General features: G+C 41.0%; 1 protein-coding gene across 1 annotated transcript in view; it reads right to left on the bottom strand.

The window, feature by feature from the left end:
- Positions 1-20,466, bottom strand: part of STRN (striatin) — a 121,026-nt gene that overhangs the window by 20,441 nt on the left and 80,119 nt on the right. Inside the window, exons 7-11 of the mRNA XM_018569027.1 lie at positions 20,016-20,151; positions 17,048-17,183; positions 7,948-8,058; positions 3,771-3,857; positions 3,329-3,472 (exon numbers count right to left, since the gene is read on the bottom strand). Of these exons, the coding sequence (XP_018424529.1) occupies positions 3,329-3,472; positions 3,771-3,857; positions 7,948-8,058; positions 17,048-17,183; positions 20,016-20,151 (614 nt within the window). The remainder of the gene's footprint in view (positions 1-3,328; positions 3,473-3,770; positions 3,858-7,947; positions 8,059-17,047; positions 17,184-20,015; positions 20,152-20,466) is intronic.

Genomic DNA, 20,466 nt, shown 5'->3' with positions numbered 1-20,466 from the left:
AAGGGTGCATGCATTTGGCGGGGGGGGGGGGGTCACTGACATGAAACTAATGTGCAAATCACAAGATATGAGTTAACCTGCTGCATGGCTGTTTAACCACTTAAGCTTTCAAACCTTTACACTCCCCAAGGACCGGAGACATTTTTACATTTGTGCTATTTCTGCAATAATAAGCAATAGCAATCAATCAATGGAGGTACAGACAAGGGAGTGGGAATGCTTGCTCTAGAGAGGTAGAGCCAGCTGTCAATTAGACAGTCGGATAGATTCCGACAATACAGTTGGGATTCTCATGGCTGCAGCACAGCTCTGCGCCGTCAGCAGATAGCAGGCAGTAGTCGGCTATATTGCCAACTTTGGGTCAGAGGAATGCATTAGTAAATGTGCTATGGTGACCCAAAAGAGAATTTAAGCCATAAAAAGGTTTGGTTTTACTTTTCTTTTAAAATGACACTATAATTATGATTCTGGTACACAGCATTACAAAACTATTTACAGATGAATAGCGTTTACCATTTTGTTTAAATGTGACACAAAAAACAAACCATAGTAAAAAAATAAAATAAATTAAATGTGTTTTAAATTTTGAAAAATAATTAAGGACTAGAAAAACAGAAGAGAAAAAAAAAATATATAAACAAGAAAATAACAGTAAAGGGAAAACAAAATGATTAAATTGGGGCTCTTGGGCACTAAAAACATCCCTGATCTCACAGAGCAACACTGGATTGAATTAATGCCATGGGATTAGGGTACTTGCATAAAACCTATTTTACCCCACTCAGATTATTCAGAATGGGCAGGAAGAGCGACCCTACCTGCTATAAATGTTCTGCATCTGAGGGCCACCTGATGCACATGACACAGAGTTGTAGTAAAGGCCCTTTTGGTCACAAATACAAAATTAATCGCTGACAACTTTGTGGTGCTGAATATTTGTAACCCAGTGGGGCATCCTTGCGGACACTGACTCAAGTACTGAAAAAAATGTGTATTCTTATGCTAGAAAGACTGTAATACTGAAAGGGGTCTACCCCACTCCCCTACATTTAGCCATAAAGAAAATTCTGATCAAATGGTGCCATTATACAATGTATGATTACCAATTACTCACATGCATTTTGGCACGTTAATGTAAAAGAAGCTAAATAGCTGAAATGAACTGCATTGTGAAACATATTTGTTATAATAAAACCAATTCATTGGGAATTGTTGTATTGCACATGTGAGTGTGTGCAACAGTAGTAAGATATGGCAATGGTTTGACTAGCTACATGTTAAGGTATCAGCATTGTTCTTTCTGGTATTTATTTAATTGCCAGTTTGTGTTATTTTCATACTAAAGTAAAAGCATTTACCTTTAAAAAAACCAAAAAAAAAACCATGAACAGTGTTCTAACTCCAATCTGTTTCCCATCAGACATTAACACAACATGTATGATGGAATGCTGATTGAACTGTTTAGATAAAAGAAAAATCTTTCAATGTGAAGATACCATTGTATATCGACAGCCATAACAAATGTGACAGAAGCTTAGCTGAAGATTAGAAGAAATAAAAGACGCATGGAAGGTAGTTGCTTAGTAACTAGTTTCCTGCGACATGTACATGTGTGGAGGAGTCAGTTGAATCATAAGAGCACCAATTTGCCAGAGGCACCAACACTTCTTACCTCCTACTATTTATATTAGCAAAGCCTGAAATCTAGCATCCATTAGTCCCAATGTATAGAAACCAAATTATTATGCTTTTTTAATACTGTGCGACTCAATTAAGAATAATGCTAGAAATATTTGAGCACGGCAAGCAAAGATTTACAAATGTAAACTCTGGATTGGTCAGAATTACTTCTTTAAACTGAAATCATAAAGGTTTAAATCATGGGTAGAAAAAAATGTATTCTGCATATTGAATGTGTTGTACAGCTGCTCTATATTTTACAAGTCTGTGGGTGAAGCCTGATCTAAGGTGCCTGTAGGTTTCAGAGCAGGTTTGCTACAAGTTGGAAGTACCTATGTGTGTGTGCCCACACTCCTAAACATAAGGATTTGGATCTACTGAACATGTTTGTTTTTTTAAAACAGAGGGAGAGTTTGAGAGCAGCACCAGCAGATGCTTCCCAGGGGCCTATTAAAAAGGAAGGAACAATGGCGATCAGGGCAGGTTTGTTAAATTGCCCAGTTATTTGCTCCTCTAGTTTATCAGTGGGCCAACAAGGCTTTACAAACATAAAATAGTCAGATTGGGAGAAGGTAATCTTCTGCTTTGGCTCTGAACCAGAAAAAAAGGGCCCAATCAGCAATGCCCTGCCTCTGCCAGTACTCACTCCTGCAAGTACGTATGATGGGGTCTGACCATACAAATTAGTGCTGCCAACTCTGGCAGGGATAAGAATGCATATGTATGCTGAAAGACTTCACGAAGTAGACTTCACAAAGCATTTTTGAAAAAACAGATCTATAAAAGGATAGCTGTCCTTTACAAAAGGAACGGTAATCATATTCCGTACATACTGATAGCCACCAGAAAAGCCAATCAAGCGATTTTGATCAAAATACGATCAGAATATGAACAGCAAGTACAAATATGAAAGACGTGAATTTTAAAATGTGTAAATACTAAAAAATGAATCTCGTTTTCCCTTATGTATGAATGAGTATAAACAAACCACTGAAAATCAGTCGCTTATTGTAGATTTTTGTATTTATCACTCCATTAAATTGCCATTATGTTGAAGGTGCCAAATTAACAGCTACCCCATTCAAAAAATTCAGAACTATGAAGGAGTGTTAGCAGGTCCAGGGCTCCGACAACAACATCTAATAAACAGAGTTGTTGGACATCCCATTCAACTATAAAATTCCTCTATAGCAGTTACTGGAAAATGGGGAAAGGGCTCAACTTTGTTTAAATCATTTACCATACAGTATAATCCTCTACCACAGTTACCACAAACTTTGGTAGGGGTTCAACGCTCTTTAATACAACACAAAATGCCCACTTCACCAGGTCATTTACTGCAACACGATACATGACATAGCATAGTAAAACCTCACCTCCTTTGTGATCCAACAACCTCCTTTACACTAGTTTTGTTTTAGCAAACACTGCCACAAAACAGGACAATTGTAACAAATGGAAAATGCAGTTACTTAATAAACATTTCAATGGAATAAAGTACATCTAGATGCACAATGGTGCACCTTAACCTTGAAAGCGTCAAATGATAATAACGGCAGAGTATACAAATGTACATTAATATTTGGGCTATATAATATGCGCCATATTTAACACACATTTTATTCTGCATGAATACATTGAGGAGTACCTTCATCTGTTCTGTTAATTTCCTGTTCGCTGAGGCGTGAGCTTGCTGGCCGTGAAGAGGACACCACGGATGGCTGTAATGATGGCAATTCGTCGACATCCCGAAGATTTGCCAGCATATCTTGGAGTTTCGATCTGTTTGGCCCTAACCACAACAATAAGGAAAGTGGGAGCAGAAAATGTTTAGTTTCTTCCATAAACACCCATTTTTTGTTCACTGTAAATTCTAAGCAGGTAGTCAAGAAATATGAGAGATTAAGTTTAAAAACTTCTTTTTTTATGAATTACTGTAAAATCACAATACCATATCTAGTCTAAGACTGATATAAGCAAATCAATAATAAATATGATATTTGCATATAAGTAGCCTGGAAACTTGTTTATAGCAACATTGTCTTTACCTTACACAGATAAAACACCCTTACACTCCACTTGACTCTTACCTGAGCTTTTCTCCAACATGCTCCCACAGCCCTGTTTTGATTGTTTTATGTGGGACACAGGCTGAGACATTTCTTCTGAGGTTTTTCCTGTTGTAAGTTTAGGGACAAAAGGTTCTTTAAGAGATGGAAACTCTAACCACTGGTAAGGCATTTCCTAGATCAGTAAATCAGAAGTGCTTCAATACAATGTACATAGGTAATTTTCTGACAACATAATTTGGTAGCAGTACATTTAGTGTTATATTGACACACATTCTATGCATTTACAGATTTAGGAAGTGCTTGAAATGTGTGAGAAGTAGCACGTGCTCTCTGCCAAAACTCTGACAGCATGTCATTAGGTCCATAACTGAAGAGGCCCTTCATGTATGAGGGTGGAGAATGGTGCAAAACCGCTAATGGGCCATGTCATAAATGCAGCACTGAGTAAATCATGCAGAGCTTCACAGATTAGGCAAACAGAGCTAACTAGAATAACTTCAACTGGAAACACAAAGACCAGATTGTAGGTATATGCGTAACATGCTGCAAAAAAAGACTTTTTTCAGAAACTTAAAACCAGGGAGGAGAGTGCAAGTTTCAACAGCAGTTTCTACATTTCTCAGGGCTGCGGCTCTATCATTTAGCTTGCGAGGGGGAACTGCCAAACACCAATCCCATTCATTGGGGCCAAACATCTAAGACAACATTTCAAAATGGACAGGCACAAGAAACCAGGGTGTGAAACAAAGAAACCACTCTCTAATCTAAATTAAAAGTAAATACCTAGGACAGAGACACAGATCCACAAATAAATCAGAAGAATGGCAAAACTATTAGTGTGGAAGTCTCTAAGCAATGGTGATTTAACCTTACCAATAGTGATACATGTCAAGCTAACATAAGGTACGTGAACAAGTGAAAATAGTATCACATATCTATATGCATACAATGGCATTTACAAAATTACTTGTTTAACACTTTCTACAGGCATTGGACAGTGCTGGTTATTGCATTTATAATTCAAAATCATCAACAACCTCTCTTCTGAATTGCATAAGCACATTTAGGTGTGTGTTTAGGTCAATGATCTAAGTTTGAAGATAGCTGAAAGTGCATGCATCCATCTCCTGATGTGAGAAGGTGCAGAAGATCATCTAAAGACAGGACAACCATCAATATGTATTGTAGCTCTTATCAATAAATATGCATTTCTAAATTAATACAACTACACAGTATTTGTGTTTTTTGTTTTTATATCTAAAACACTGGTTTAAATGGGGATTTACAAGATACATCTTTGACAGAGTGCACATAAGGTGGGTCTTGGTATTAGACAGATAAATGTCAACAACTCTGTTTTACTCGTGCACATGGAGTATAATCATACTGTGATAATTAGGTCAGCATTGCACACAACATTTTCTGCATCCAAAACTGCCATTTGATATCAGGTGAGTAAACACCTGCACGACCGAAGGCATTAGCAGGCCCCGATGGATCATTTTTAGAGGATTGTTCAAATGTATTTTCCCAGATGAGGGGAATAGTTTTCCCTCCCGAAGACTTGGCAGCAAAAAAAATTGTGCATCATTGTTCAGGACAATCATGTGCTGGTCAGATCATTTACCAGAAATATCTGCTGTTGATAGCTGACCAGCATTTGTGACTTTACTTCAAATATTGACTTTTTTTTGTATTCGCAGTCCCAGTCTCTACTACTATTGCTTCATAGAACGGCCTGCCTAGAAATAACTGTCAATCTAGTGTAAAAAAGGCTAAATAAATAAAAAGAGGAAAAATAAAAACTGCTGCAGGTCTAAAGTTCAGGTACCAGACAGGGATGAATGTTGGACTATTTTGACAGCCCCTTCCTGCTTCCTACTAGTCAGTAAGCCAGTCTATTGCCCTGGTGGGTCAATAGCAATGTGGGGAGGAAGGCTCAACAACAAGCTACAATATTATCCAGAGTCAGGGCTTTGCCTGTCAGAATGGCCAAATATTTGGTTGAAACTGTAGGGTTTTTAAGCTGCTGCAAATGTGTACAGGGCCACTGCTAGGTGCCTATTCTTTATACTTGCAGCAGTTTTTCTGTTTCGAGTCTAAGTGAAACTGTTGCTCAGAAAGATCTGTAAGAATTACAAAAATCTTGAGCATAACTAAAGCCATTAAAATCCACAGAAAACCCATATCAGCATGGCTAAACTTGCCATTTCAACGAATTCACGCAATTTGGGCACTTAATATTGCTAGCCAACCCCTAGCCATTAGAATACTTTAGCCTTCAGGCAATAGTAACTACAAAATCCCCAGTATACAACTTAAAAAATAAATAAATCAGTAATGTAAAAGAGCAATGGGATTCATATGAAAATGTTCATGCTCTCATTGCAGCAAATTTCAAACCATAAAAGGTATGGCAAAGGTTGTGCTGTATTTTCAGCTTTAGTAAGATTGATAAATAGAAATGAATTGCCAAAGCAAATATATAGAAGTTTCAACTTTCTCAAGATATATGAACTGGGTGCTATTAGCTACTATTTCTATACAACTTTTTTTTTTCTTTTTAAATAAAAAATCTATCATCTACATTTGTTTATTTACAATAATCAGAATGTACAAATGTGAGCCAGTGTTATACGAGTGGCACAACAAACATACAAAACTTCAATTTTAAGCATAGCATTTTAAAAAGTGTCGTAAAATTACCTGTTCAGATTTACACACAGCAGTTTCAACCAAACATATAAATGGACACTCCAAGTATTTCAATATAATGCAATGCATGTAATGCTTTTGGAGAGATGATCAAACAAATTGTGCCTGGGCATTCTTGGCAATGCACAACTAGACTGCAATGCTTTCAAACAATGCATACTGAATGCATAGCTTTAATTAAAAAAAATAAAAATTACTTTTCCTTTTTCCGGGCACAGAGAGCTCAGTTTTGAATCCCCAAAATATACAGGCAGTAAAGAATAACATATAAACGGAATAATTACCTTTTACATTGTTTGTATAAAAGTTAAAACCGAACTTTCGGCTGGCTATAAAAAATTAAATTCGCCTATTAAGACAATAATGCTTGTTTTTCCAGGGGAAACAGAGGAATACTTGCCTTGATCCCTAGTTCTACACTTTCTCCCTGCTGGTGAAAGCAATGATGACCAGTCTCCTACAGCCATTCTACTTGTCTACTCAGGTCCCCCCTCTCACGTAAGTCATTCCATACAACGTATTGTACGTGATGAAGGGCTGGAAAGAAGAGGATCGGAGTGCTGGCTGTTGTGAGACCATGGGTTAAGGGAATTATTACCCTCTGTTAGTTCCCCCTTGACAAGCATTACATTTTGCATATGCTAAAAACTGAGTTAGTAACACTCAGTCAAGCCATATAATGTAAATCAAATTTAATATTGCCTCTCTAAACCTTTCACATGTTCCCAGTAGGGAACCATCATACTGCTTTTTAGAAGGTTTTAAAGGCTTGATATAATGATGCAAAACTCATTATCTAAATGTATTACTGATTGGCTGGAATGTGGAAAAGATTCTAAAAATCACAATGACAACAATTCACACCAGTAACAAAACAGGTACATAAACAGCGGAAGTGTCACCTGCCAATTATATTCCACTTTTAAAAATACAGTAATAATGTGATCAACCTGTCTTTAAACAAGGGACAATTAAAACCTCAACACTAGATAAGTGCATGTGCCATTCATTTTTAAAATTAAATTCATACACATTACATTGTGGGTGAAAGCCATTGGATTTGAGTGTGGGGGCAAAAATTACACAGGACATGGCAGCGCACATATGAAAATCTAAAATCTTATACTGCGAATCATCAAACGTTGGGTTTTTTTTTTCTTTTTCACTATAAAGACACCAAGAAAAACTAGGTAATACAGCACACTGCTAGACTGTATTAAGATCTGAATGAGCACAAGAGATCGTGTGAATCGTTATCAACTTGGCTGGTGTTAGCAATGTGCTAGTCTAACAAGTGACAGAGCTCAAATGCCCGTTAAAAGGTGAACAGCAGGTAAAAAGAGGAGGAGGAGCAGCAAAGTAAAAGAGTAAGTGGTTGAGGAAAACATTGAAAGAAAATAACGAAAAATAGCTTTGGAGGGAAGGTAGGATATGGAAGAGGTGGGATTGATGATTTGGAAGTGCAATGTTTTCCACTTACTCTTCACCCCTTTTTTCCCCTTGCGCTCCTTTTTGTACTGTTCCTTGAGTTTGGTTATTACTCCCTGATCGACATTCCAGGATTCCGGTATGGGACACTGGTCTTCCTTTTCTAAACAGTGAAAGAAATCAAACACATTCCTCTTCAATACAGTGGACTTCACCTGAACATATGTCTGAAGGAGAACCTGCCCTTCCAACCTAACGGTCACCAAAGGAAAAGCGGCTGCAGCTACCTCGCAAACACTAAATTACTAAATAGCTATGGCGTTACAGATGTCTACTGCTTATGTGATCAACTAAAAAGGTGCACAGTGCATTACTAAGGTTTACGGACAACAGATGAAAATAAGTCTAAAAAAAAAAGTCCTGACTGAAAATGGTACTTGTACATATAACAAAGTGATATTTGGTAATTGGTTGATATTGATAACTTGGCTTGCCCTTAAGTATTTAAAAAAGTGTTGGTGTTAGTTCACACCATATGCAGTGTGTTTCGGTCCGATTCTGGCCGGAACGCACGACACTGCATTACGGCCGGCTCACTTTTTTGCCGGGCAGGAGGGGGCGTGGCAGGCCATTGAAGTGAATGGCAGCGTAGCCACACCCTCTGGCCGCAATGCGATCACCCGCACGGGATTGCAAGGCACATTGTGCCTGCGGTCCAAACAAAATGCTGCAAGCACTATTTTGATCGCACCGGACCGCAGGCACAATGGCAGGCACACTTCAATGGCCCACCACGCCCCCTCCTGCCCGGCAAAAAAAGTGAGTTGGCCGCAATGCGATGCAGTGCATTCCAGCCAGAATCGGACCGGAACGCACTGCATATGGTGTGAACTAACCCTTAAGCATCTATGTAATGTTTCAGTAAACAAAATGTGCAAAATATAAATAAAATCTGCTGCAGTTGGATGCATGTTTGCATGTGTTTACAGCCTGTCATTTCCCCCATAGGCAACACAGCGCATCTTCCTAGATCACGAAGGAAAATGCAGGTTGTACATTTCAACATGCATGCTGCTCCAATGACTGCACCAGCTGGAAGATGCATCCAAGTGCAAGGTGGCTATTTTTTAATTGCATCAACAAATGTTGTTACGGTAACACAACAAAACTGCAAAGACTACAATAAAAAAAATCACAGTTTTACACAAGGGTGACATTCTTACAAGTACATGGTTGTCACATTGAACAAACTCCACCCAAGGAAACATGCAGTAACTAACAATGCTGCAAACTCAAGTATTTTCTCATTTCTTACTCTAGAGTTGTAAACCATTGCAAGCTCCAAAGGGCATTTGGGAAAAATTACATATTAACCTGTATAAGCGTACAATTTAAACTACAACTTGCATTAAACCAAGCACAAAGGGACTCACGCCCAGTATCATTTTACTTGGAATAACCAATGCACAGAGAAAGTAATCTTTAGCTGTTTATCCAATTGTTTAAGGAAGTGGGCTTGGCAATCTAGTCCCATATTTCTTCTGATAAAAAAAAAAGCATAAAAAGTGTATCCATAGCCAAAAAGTTGCTTAGTTTTAGATAACAAGTGGAGCATCAGAATTCCTGTCAGGTTTTACTGCTGTCCAAGGCTCTGTTAGAGAGATTTCCACTCACCTCCTGTCCCGGGAACAACTTTTTCACCAGACCGGAAAAAACTATTAACAGAACAGATTTTTTCTTTTTATTTCATTAGGTTATGGAAGGGAATGCTAGAACCCATGTCAGCTTTTTATTGTCTTTTTCCCTGTTGCAGATTTTTGCTTACTTACTGTATGGTAAAACGTTGTTTTCCCTTCGTTACCCATCACGGACAACTACATCACCCGACTCCTCCCCCCTTCCCTTCGTTAGCCAACAGAGCCACTCGGGGAAGGGGGGAGGAGTCCGGTGACGTCGATGTCCGTGACGTCACCGGATCTCCGACGGAAGACCCAGAAGCCGGCGGAGAGGTGAGTAACTTTGATCAAAATAATTTTGATCGATCAAAGAAATTAACGATTAATCGACGGCACACCAGACAATATCTCACAGCATACTAGTGTGCCGCGGCACAGTGGTTGAAAAACGCTGCCCTAGAGCATAAAAAATGAGGAGAAATCTCTCTAACAGAGAAATAAAAGCAGACAGGGGGATCTGTAAACCTTCCACACTCACCTCAAAAATAAAAATGGCTAAAGATGCACTTTAATTTTTATACAACAGTTAATAAGAGTTAAAGGAGAACTATGGGGTCAGGGTTTTTCCCCATAGTTCTCCTAAGTGAACACAAACTAGCATCCTCCCGTGACCCAAAGCTCAGTATACCGCGAGCTGAGACGCTGCAGCCGGAACGGATGGCGAGATTGCTGTCGAGATCCACCCAGCTGCGGGATTGACAGCTGGCTCTGCCTATCCAGAGGCAGAGCCAGCTATGCCCGCCCCCTCCCCCGTCCGTTCCGCCAGTCAGCGCTGGAGGATCGGACAGGGGGGATCCCTGCACGGAGCCGTGAGTGGCAGTCACGGCTCTCTGCAGGGATAGATCGAGAATTGAGTGAGCGCCGGTATGTGTTCGCTCACTTCCTGATCTACTGAGCCGACCTGTGACAATGAAACTGAAACTCAGATTATGAGGCTGGGTGAAAAAAATCACTCGCCTCATAATTCTCCTTTAAATAAGATCTGAAGAAGAAAACTTTGTCTGCCGCTTTTCCCTGCTGCTCTTATTTCGAAAGGAAAAGACCTATAAAATACTTACCTGCTTGCTGGAGCGGGTTTCTTCAGGTCCCAACCAGCCACTGCTTCTCTGACCTTTTCAGCTCACCAAGGGTGAGTTCTGTATTAAGCAGAGACAGCCAATTGGTCCTCTGCCTCACCTTGAATAAGCCTATCACTAAGATACCAGTCAGTGCCTTCGCCGAGGGATAAAGAAGCAGCACCAGGTGAGAAAATACATAAGCTCTAATTTATTTATTTTCTCCCTATAAGTAAAACTCTTCACAGAAAAAGATCATTGTGGTGCAAACTTCATCAGCATTACCTCACTGTCGTTAGGTCACAGCCTTAGAAAATGTATTTACCCAACTTAAACAACTCTTCATAAACATTAGCAGCCAATAAGAATTACATTTATATTGTAATAGAGTTTCAGTATGATCTACCAGGAATATACAGTCCTGGCCAAATGTTGAGAATGACACAAATATTCATTTTCACAAAGTCTGCTGCTTCAGTTTGTATGACGGCAATTTGCATATACTCAAGAATGTTATGAAGAGTGACCAGATCAATTGCAATTAATTGAAAAGTCCCTCTTTGCCATGAAAATTAGCTTAATCCCCAAAAAACATTTCCACTACATTTCAGCCCAGCCACATGTTAACACAGGTGCAAGTGTTGACACAGGTGTCAGTGTTGACGAGCACAAGGCTGGAGACCACTCTGTCATGCTGATTGAGTTAAGGTGCCCATACAACTTACGACCATCACAAGACTTTTGTCTTGCGATGGTCGTATGCTTATTGAAAGCTCGTACGATCTGCCCACCTTGGGCGGGCAGATCGTACTTGCGATCATCGAAAGACCACCCCGCTGAGGGGCGTGCTTCCGATGACCGCAATGCAGAACGGGCAGTGCGTGCGTGCGCACACCGGCCCGTTCCAGAGCTATCGAACGAGCAGGCTAGAAACCCGCCGAGAATCGTACGATTGTTGGGTTTTCGAGCATGCTGCTTCGACAAAAGACGTGCGACCGTACAGTAAAAACGGTCGCTCGTCTTCGTTCACACTGCTCGATTCTCGTACGAGCGGGGGATTTCCCGCGATTCTCGTACGAGTGGGGAGGAGTCCGGTGACGTCGATGTCCGTGACGTCACCGGATCTCCGACGGAAGACCCAGAAGCCGGCGGAGAGGTGAGTAACTTTGATCAAAATAATTTTGATCGATCAAAGAAATTAACGATTAATCGACGGCACACCAGACAATATCTCACAGCATACTAGTGTGCCGCGGCACAGTGGTTGAAAAACGCTGCCCTAGAGCATAAAAAATGAGGAGAAATCTCTCTAACAGAGAAATAAAAGCAGACAGGGGGATCTGTAAACCTTCCACACTCACCTCAAAAATAAAAATGGCTAAAGATGCACTTTAATTTTTATACAACAGTTAATAAGAGTTAAAGGAGAACTATGGGGTCAGGGTTTTTCCCCATAGTTCTCCTAAGTGAACACAAACTAGCATCCTCCCGTGACCCAAAGCTCAGTATACCGCGAGCTGAGACGCTGCAGCCGGAACGGATGGCGAGATTGCTGTCGAGATCCACCCAGCTGCGGGATTGACAGCTGGCTCTGCCTATCCAGAGGCAGAGCCAGCTATGCCCGCCCCCTCCCCCGTCCGTTCCGCCAGTCAGCGCTGGAGGATCGGACAGGGGGGATCCCTGCACGGAGCCGTGAGTGGCAGTCACGGCTCTCTGCAGGGATAGATCGAGAATTGAGTGAGCGCCGGTATGTGTTCGCTCACTTCCTGATCTACTGAGCCGACCTGTGACAATGAAACTGAAACTCAGATTATGAGGCTGGGTGAAAAAAATCACTCGCCTCATAATTCTCCTTTAAATAAGATCTGAAGAAGAAAACTTTGTCTGCCGCTTTTCCCTGCTGCTCTTATTTCGAAAGGAAAAGACCTATAAAATACTTACCTGCTTGCTGGAGCGGGTTTCTTCAGGTCCCAACCAGCCACTGCTTCTCTGACCTTTTCAGCTCACCAAGGGTGAGTTCTGTATTAAGCAGAGACAGCCAATTGGTCCTCTGCCTCACCTTGAATAAGCCTATCACTAAGATACCAGTCAGTGCCTTCGCCGAGGGATAAAGAAGCAGCACCAGGTGAGAAAATACATAAGCTCTAATTTATTTATTTTCTCCCTATAAGTAAAACTCTTCACAGAAAAAGATCATTGTGGTGCAAACTTCATCAGCATTACCTCACTGTCGTTAGGTCACAGCCTTAGAAAATGTATTTACCCAACTTAAACAACTCTTCATAAACATTAGCAGCCAATAAGAATTACATTTATATTGTAATAGAGTTTCAGTATGATCTACCAGGAATATACAGTCCTGGCCAAATGTTGAGAATGACACAAATATTCATTTTCACAAAGTCTGCTGCTTCAGTTTGTATGACGGCAATTTGCATATACTCAAGAATGTTATGAAGAGTGACCAGATCAATTGCAATTAATTGAAAAGTCCCTCTTTGCCATGAAAATTAGCTTAATCCCCAAAAAACATTTCCACTACATTTCAGCCCAGCCACATGTTAACACAGGTGCAAGTGTTGACACAGGTGTCAGTGTTGACGAGCACAAGGCTGGAGACCACTCTGTCATGCTGATTGAGTTAAGGTGCCCATACAACTTACGACCATCACAAGACTTTTGTCTTGCGATGGTCGTATGCTTATTGAAAGCTCGTACGATCTGCCCACCTTGGGCGGGCAGATCGTACTTGCGATCATCGAAAGACCACCCCGCTGAGGGGCGTGCTTCCGATGACCGCAATGCAGAACGGGCAGTGCGTGCGTGCGCACACCGGCCCGTTCCAGAGCTATCGAACGAGCAGGCTAGAAACCCGCCGAGAATCGTACGATTGTTGGGTTTTCGAGCATGCTGCTTCGACAAAAGACGTGCGACCGTACAGTAAAAACGGTCGCTCGTCTTCGTTCACACTGCTCGATTCTCGTACGAGCGGGGGATTTCCCGCGATTCTCGTACGAGAATCGAGTAGTGTATGGGCACCTTTAGAATAACAGACTGGAAGCTTTAAAAAGGAGGGTGGTGCTTGAAATCATTTTTCTTCCTCTGTTAACCATGGTTACCTGCAAGGAAACACGTGCACTCATCATTGCTTTACACAAAAAGGGATTCACAAGCAAGGATATTGCTACTACTAAGATTGCACCTAAAATCAACCATTTATCGGATCATCAAGAACTTCAAGGAGAGAGGTTCAATAGTTGTGAAGAAGGCTTCAGGGCGCCCAAGAAAGTCCAGCAAGCGCCAGGACCGTCTCCTAAAGTTGATTCAGCTGCGGGATCGGGGCACCACCAGTGCAGAGCTTGCTCAGGAATGGCAGCAGGCAGGTGTGAGTGCATCTGCACGCAGTGAGGCGAAGACGTTTGGAGGATGGCCTAGTGTCAAGAAGGGCAGCAAAGGAGCCACTTCTCTCCAGGAAAAACATCAGGGACAGACTGATATTCTGCAAGAGGTACAGGGATTGGACTGCTGAGGACTGGGGTAAAGTAATTTTCTCTGATGAATCCCTTTTCCGATTGTTTGGGGCATCCGGAAAATACCTTGTCCGGAGAAGAAAGGTGAGCGCTACCATCAGTCCTGTGTCATGCCAACAGTAAAGCATCCTGAGACCATTCATTTGTGGGGTTGCTTCTCAGCCAAGGGAGTGGGCTCACTCATAATTTTGCCTAAGAACACAGCCATGGATAAAGAATGGTACAAAAACATCCTCCAAGAACAACTTCTCCCAACCATTCAAGAACAGTTTGGTGACGAGCAATCCCTTTTCCAGCATGATGGAGCACCTTGTCATAAGGCAAAAGTGATAACTAAGTGGCTTGAGGAACAAAACATCAACATTTTGGGTCCATAGCCAGGAAACTCCCCAGTCCTTAATCCAATTGAGAACTTGTGGTCAATCCTCAAGAGGCGGGTGAACCAAAAACCCTCCACAAATTCTGACAAACTCCAAGCATTGATTATGCAGGAATGGGCTGCCATCAGTCAGGATGTGGCCCAGAAGTTGATTGACATCATGTCAGGGCGAATTGCAATTGAATAAAAAGGGTCAACACTGCAAATATTGACTCTTTGTATAAACCTAATGTAATTGTTAATAAAAGCCTTTGACACTTATGAAATGATTGTGATTATACTTCAGTATACCATAGTAACATCTGACAAGAAGATCTTAAAACACTGAAGCAGCAGACTTTGTGAAAATTAAATATTTGTGTCATTCTCAAAACTTTTGGCCAGGACTGTACAAATGGCAATTCAAGAGGTGGTTCCAAATGCATAAGATATTGGCTGGGCTTTGAACATACAGTGAGGAAAATAATTATTTGATCTCCTGCAGATTTTGTAAGTTTGGCCACTTACAAAGAAATGAAAGATCTATAATTTTTATCATAGGACTATTTGAAATTATAGAGACAGAATATCAACCAAAGATCTAGAAAAATACATGATACAAATGTTATAAATTGAGTTGCAGTTCAGGGAGTAAAAAAGTATTTGATCCCCGACTAACCAACAATAATTCTGGTTCCCACAGACTGGCTATGTGGTACACAGATTAGTCCTGTCAATTTAAGGTGCTCCTAACGACAACTTGTTATGTATATAAAAGACACCTGTCCACAGAATCTCTTTCTTCCATTCAAACTTCACCACCATGGGCAAGACCAAAGAGCTGTCAAAGGACGTTAGGGACAAGATTGTAGACCAGCTTGGTGAGAAGGAAACAATTGTTGGAGCGATTATTCGCAAATGGAAGGAATATAAAATAACCATCACCCTCCCTAAGGATGATTATGAGAAAAGTGAGGCATCAGCCCAGAACTACACGGGAGAAGCTTGTGAATTATCTCAAGGCAGTTGGGACCACAGTCACCAAACAAACCATTGGTAACACAATACACCGCCATGGATTGAGATCCTGCAGCGCCCGCAAGGTCCCCCTCCTCAAGAAGGCACATGTAGAGGCCCGTCTGAAGTCTGCCAATGAACATCTAAATGATTCAGAGAAGGATTGGGAGAAAGTGCTGCGGTCAGATGAGACCAAAATTGAGCTCTTTGGAGGAAAAAAAATGCTGACTATGACCCAAAGAACACCATCCTTACAGTCAAGCATGGAGGTGGAAATATTATGCTTTGGGGCTGTTTCTCAACGCGACTTTGCTGTATTGAGGGGCCAATGGACGTGGCCATGTATTGTAAAATCTTGGATGAGAACCTCCTTCCCTCAGCCAGAACACTGAAGATGGGTCGTGGATGGGTCTTTTAGCATGACAATGATCCAAGACATACTGTCAAGGCAAGAAAGTAGTGGGTCAAGAAGAAGCACGTTAAGGTCATGGAGAGGCCTAGCCAGTCCCCAGACCTTAATCCTATAGAAAATGTATGCAGGGAGCTGAAACTTCCAGTTGACAAGGGACAGCCAAGAAACCTCAAGGATTTAGAGAAGATCTGTAAAGAAGAGTGGACCAAAATCCCTCCTGAGATGGGTGCAAACCAGGTAACCAACTACAAGAAACGTCTTACCTCTGTGCTTGCCAACAAGGGTTTCTCCACCAAGTACTAAGTCATGTTTTACTTGGGGATCAAATACTTATTTTACTCACGGAGCTGCAACTCAATTGATAACATTTGTATCATGTGTTTTTTTCTGAATTTTTGGTTGATATTCTGTCTCTATCATTTAAAATATACCTATGATAAAAATTATAAACCTTTCATTTCTTTGTAAGTGGGCAAACTTACAAAATCCGCAGGGGATCAAATAATAATTTTCAACACTAAGTCACAGCACCTTTAAGGATTTCATATTTTCATTAACCAAAAAAAAAAAACCACCCAAACGCTAAGTGCTATAGTTGCCAATTCTGTTGGCAACTATAACGATCGCATTACAACCTCGGTGATAATCTAGCATAAGACTGTACCTTAAGATTTGGTATAGTCAACACTTAATTTTAACCAAATAGGTCAACACTTCCATAACCACTGAGATGCAGCCTTGAGCAATCAGTATTCATGTTTGAAAGACCTTCTACTACTTCCTCACATACTAGAGCTCTTTTATTTGATGTCTATGGGTGCCCTTAAGAACCACTTTTCAAAACAATATTATTCCCCGACTAGTCTGCTATTAATTTATTTATATAATTTTTAATTTTATTATATAATTTTATTTATATATAAAAGGCAACATTTTAAAAGGATATCCACACTTTACATTTGAGATCACGGAGTAGGAAATCATGAGCCCTGTAAAACGAGCATTTACATAGAATACCTGAAAGAAAAATAAACACAGCCTTACCCCACTCAGTGCCATCACCCGCACTTCTCGATTCTCCTCCATCAGTATCATCTGATACCAAAAAGTCAAACTCCTTTAAAGCCTCTTCTGTGTCCCTGTCTTCATTGGGATCAGGCATAACTCTTCTCCTTACAATCTAAGCAAAATAAGATTATATGAAGAACTTCTTGCAAATAATTATATCAATGTTAGTTACGGTTTATCATTTGTAATTATATATGTAAAAGAGAGCAGCAATATTTCCTACATATACATACTGGCTTTTATGTTTAGCAGTGCAGCACAATTGCACTTTACTGCTCCTTTATTTAGTGCAAATCAATAGGGAAGCTCAGACTAAAGAAAGAAAAATTCTATGGGGAGAATTAAAACTGGAGCACACAGTTACATGGTTAGTCAGGTTGAAAAAAGACACATGCCCATCAAATTCAACCTATAGAGAGATGGGAAAAAAAAAAAAAAAAGCCTAAACAGAATGCTATGCCCACAGCTACCCCCTGTTGATCCAGAGGAAGGCATGGTTCACTTTGCTCCAACAAGGGGAAAAAATTCCTTCCTGATCCCGTAAGGCAATCGGATATTCCCTCGATCAACAATCTCTGGTGCTTAATATAAGAACTCAATATCCAGTAATATTCTGTGCATTTAGGAATACATCCAGATTTTTTTTTTAAGCAATTTACTGAGCTAGCTAGAACTAGCTCCTGGGGGAGTCTATTCCACATTTTCACAGCTCCAGCTGTGAAGAATCCTTTCCCTATGCAAAGGATAAAACTTTTTTCCTCCAGACGCAAAGAGTGCCCCCTTGTCCTTTGCAGTGACCTTAAAGTGAATAATTTGGCACCAAGCTCACTATATGGGCCATTTATGTATTTATACATGGTGATCATGTTTCCCCTTAATCGCCTCTTCTCCAGAGAAAACATATTCAGGTCAGTTAATCTTTCCTCATAGCTGAGCTCCTCCATGCCTCTTATGAGTTTAGTCGCCCTTCGCTGCACTTTCTCTAGTTCCACAACATCATTTTTGTGCTCAAAACTGAACTGCATATTCCCGATGAGGTCTTACTAATGCTTTGTACAGGGCAGGGTTAGGTCTATCTCTGAAGTCTATAACCCTTTTAATACAAGAAAGTATTTTGCATGCTTCAGAAACTGGTGCTTGACAGAAACTGGAGCAAATGCCCATGGCAACCAATCAGCATCTCTCTTCAGTTTGCTCAGTTGAGATTTGAAAATGAGGAGGTAGAAGCTGATTGTTTGCCGTGCAAATCTGCACCAGATTTTTTCTGCTCCAGTTTTAATAGATTCCCCCTATGCAGCTTATCCAGCAACTGATTCTATCTCAAAACTGTTGCTGCTTGAGAGGTAGCGCTCCTTAGATTGCAAGGGCCACGATAAAGATTGCAACTAGTCTGCATGCACTTCATTTGTTCTCCCTTTTCTGCCTTTAAAATTATATCTAAACCCAAAAACCTAATACACTGGTCAGCCATAACATTATGACCACTGAGAGGTGAAGTGAACTAGGCTCCATTCACATATAGCGTTAGCGTTTCCCGTGTGGGATGCAAACGCTATATGTGAAACTGCATGGATTCCGCTAGTTTGCGGACAATATATAGCCATGAACCGGAATTTCCGCAATCTGCCGGATTATCACGCCTGCACTATTTTGGGGACCACGCGGTTTCGTACCGTGCGTTTTCCACACTAGTATGAACAATGCAGTGCATTGTTTTTTCTGTTCGGATCGGCTCCACGCATATCCGTAGAGCCGAATATGCGTGGACAGCCGCTCCAGTGTGAATGGAGCCTAACATTATCTTGCTAGAATGGCACCTGGAAGTGGGTGAGATATATAGTACGCAAGTAAACATTTTTTGTCACTGAGGCTGATGTGTTGGAAGCAAAACAAAAATAAATAAATGGGCAAGCATAAGAATTTGAGTAACATTGACAAGGTCCAAATTGTGATGGCCAGATGACTGGGTCAGGTCAACTCCAAAACTGCAGCTTTTGCAGGGTGTTCCTGGTCTGCATTGGTAAGGACATACCAAAAGTGGTTCAAAGAATGAAAACCAGTGAACCTGCTTCAGGGTCATGGGCTCAATGATGCACGTGGGGAGTGAAGGGTGGCCCGTGTAGTCTGATCCAACAGAAGAGCTACTGAAAAAGTTAATGCTGGCTGTGGCAGAAAGGTGTCTGAACACACAGTGCATCGCAATGTGTTGCATATGGGGCTGCGTGGCTGCAGGCCAGTCATCATTAACACCATGCTGACCCGTACCACAGACACGTGAGCATCGGAAACTGGACCACAGAGCAATGGAAGAAGGTGTGGGGATGAGGCAGAGTGAAATGCGTATGTGTTGTGATGAGGGCATGCTCAGGGTACCATCTGTCCTAGCTTATACGGAGGACAGTTTTGATCATTTGGAATGTTGCTTTTTTTTTGTATTGGTCATGTGCAGCAGTGAGGGGATGCCTCTGATGGTAATTGGTGGGAAAATGTGCATGCAAAACTACACCCAGTAGATGACTGTAATGCTCAGTCCCTCAATGTTAACCCAACAGTAAAACTGCCAGAAAATGGAGAATCTAAAAGGAGCTCAGCTGTCCACACAAAGTAAGCTCCTGGTGCTCAGCCCAATCAGGCTATTAACAATTATGAGTAATTTTAAGAGACAGAGGCAACGCAGCAGGGCTCTGGACCTAGAAAGTGCTCCGTGGCCAACTTGTTACCAGAACGAGGTCTGGAAAGCTCAATAGTAGAGACCAGCTGAAGCAGCAAAAGTAGTGAAAAATATAAGGAAAAAAAAGGAAGAAGAATTGCAGAAAAGAAAGCACTAATAAAAAAAATTAGGTTAGACTTTTCTCAATGAAGCTTTGAAGATGTCCAGCCTCCTAAGACTGTACATCCAGTATTTCCTGTCCAGAGTTACATACTTGAAGTCAAGAAAGCTCACCGTTGCAGAATCAATCACAGTCTTGTCTCTGCCATCATTTTCTTCATCGTCCTCTTCATCACTAAACTCAGCTGCAGCATTTTCCAGAAATTTAAAGGTCTCAAGCACAGAAGCAGAGTCTGTCATATCTGGTTTCCTATTTCCAAATGAAAACAGCAAAAGTCCAAGTGGTAATTGTTTAACTACATTCAAAAACGAGATCAATACTAAACTTATCACTTTAACCAGAAAAGAAAGCAGGGCAAGGCTGAAACAACTGATCGACTTTGCCAATAATCGATAATGAGAAAAGTTGTCAATAATTCTCATTATTGATTGGTTGATAATGTCGCAGGAGGTGCATTGTGGTGCCATTTATTTCAATGGCACTCCAAAAGTGCCTCCTGCCCGCAGTGCAATTGCCTGCACCGTAAAGCGTGGTACCGCAATGCCATGCAATCCAGTGCGGTGC

The sequence above is a fragment of the Nanorana parkeri genome, unplaced genomic scaffold, assembly GCF_000935625.1.
Source record: "Nanorana parkeri isolate BGI_ZX_2015 unplaced genomic scaffold, ASM93562v1 scaffold1277, whole genome shotgun sequence".
In the NCBI taxonomy this organism is placed as follows: domain Eukaryota; kingdom Metazoa; phylum Chordata; class Amphibia; order Anura; family Dicroglossidae; genus Nanorana; species Nanorana parkeri.
This window is presented reverse-complemented; position numbering and strand designations above follow the sequence as displayed.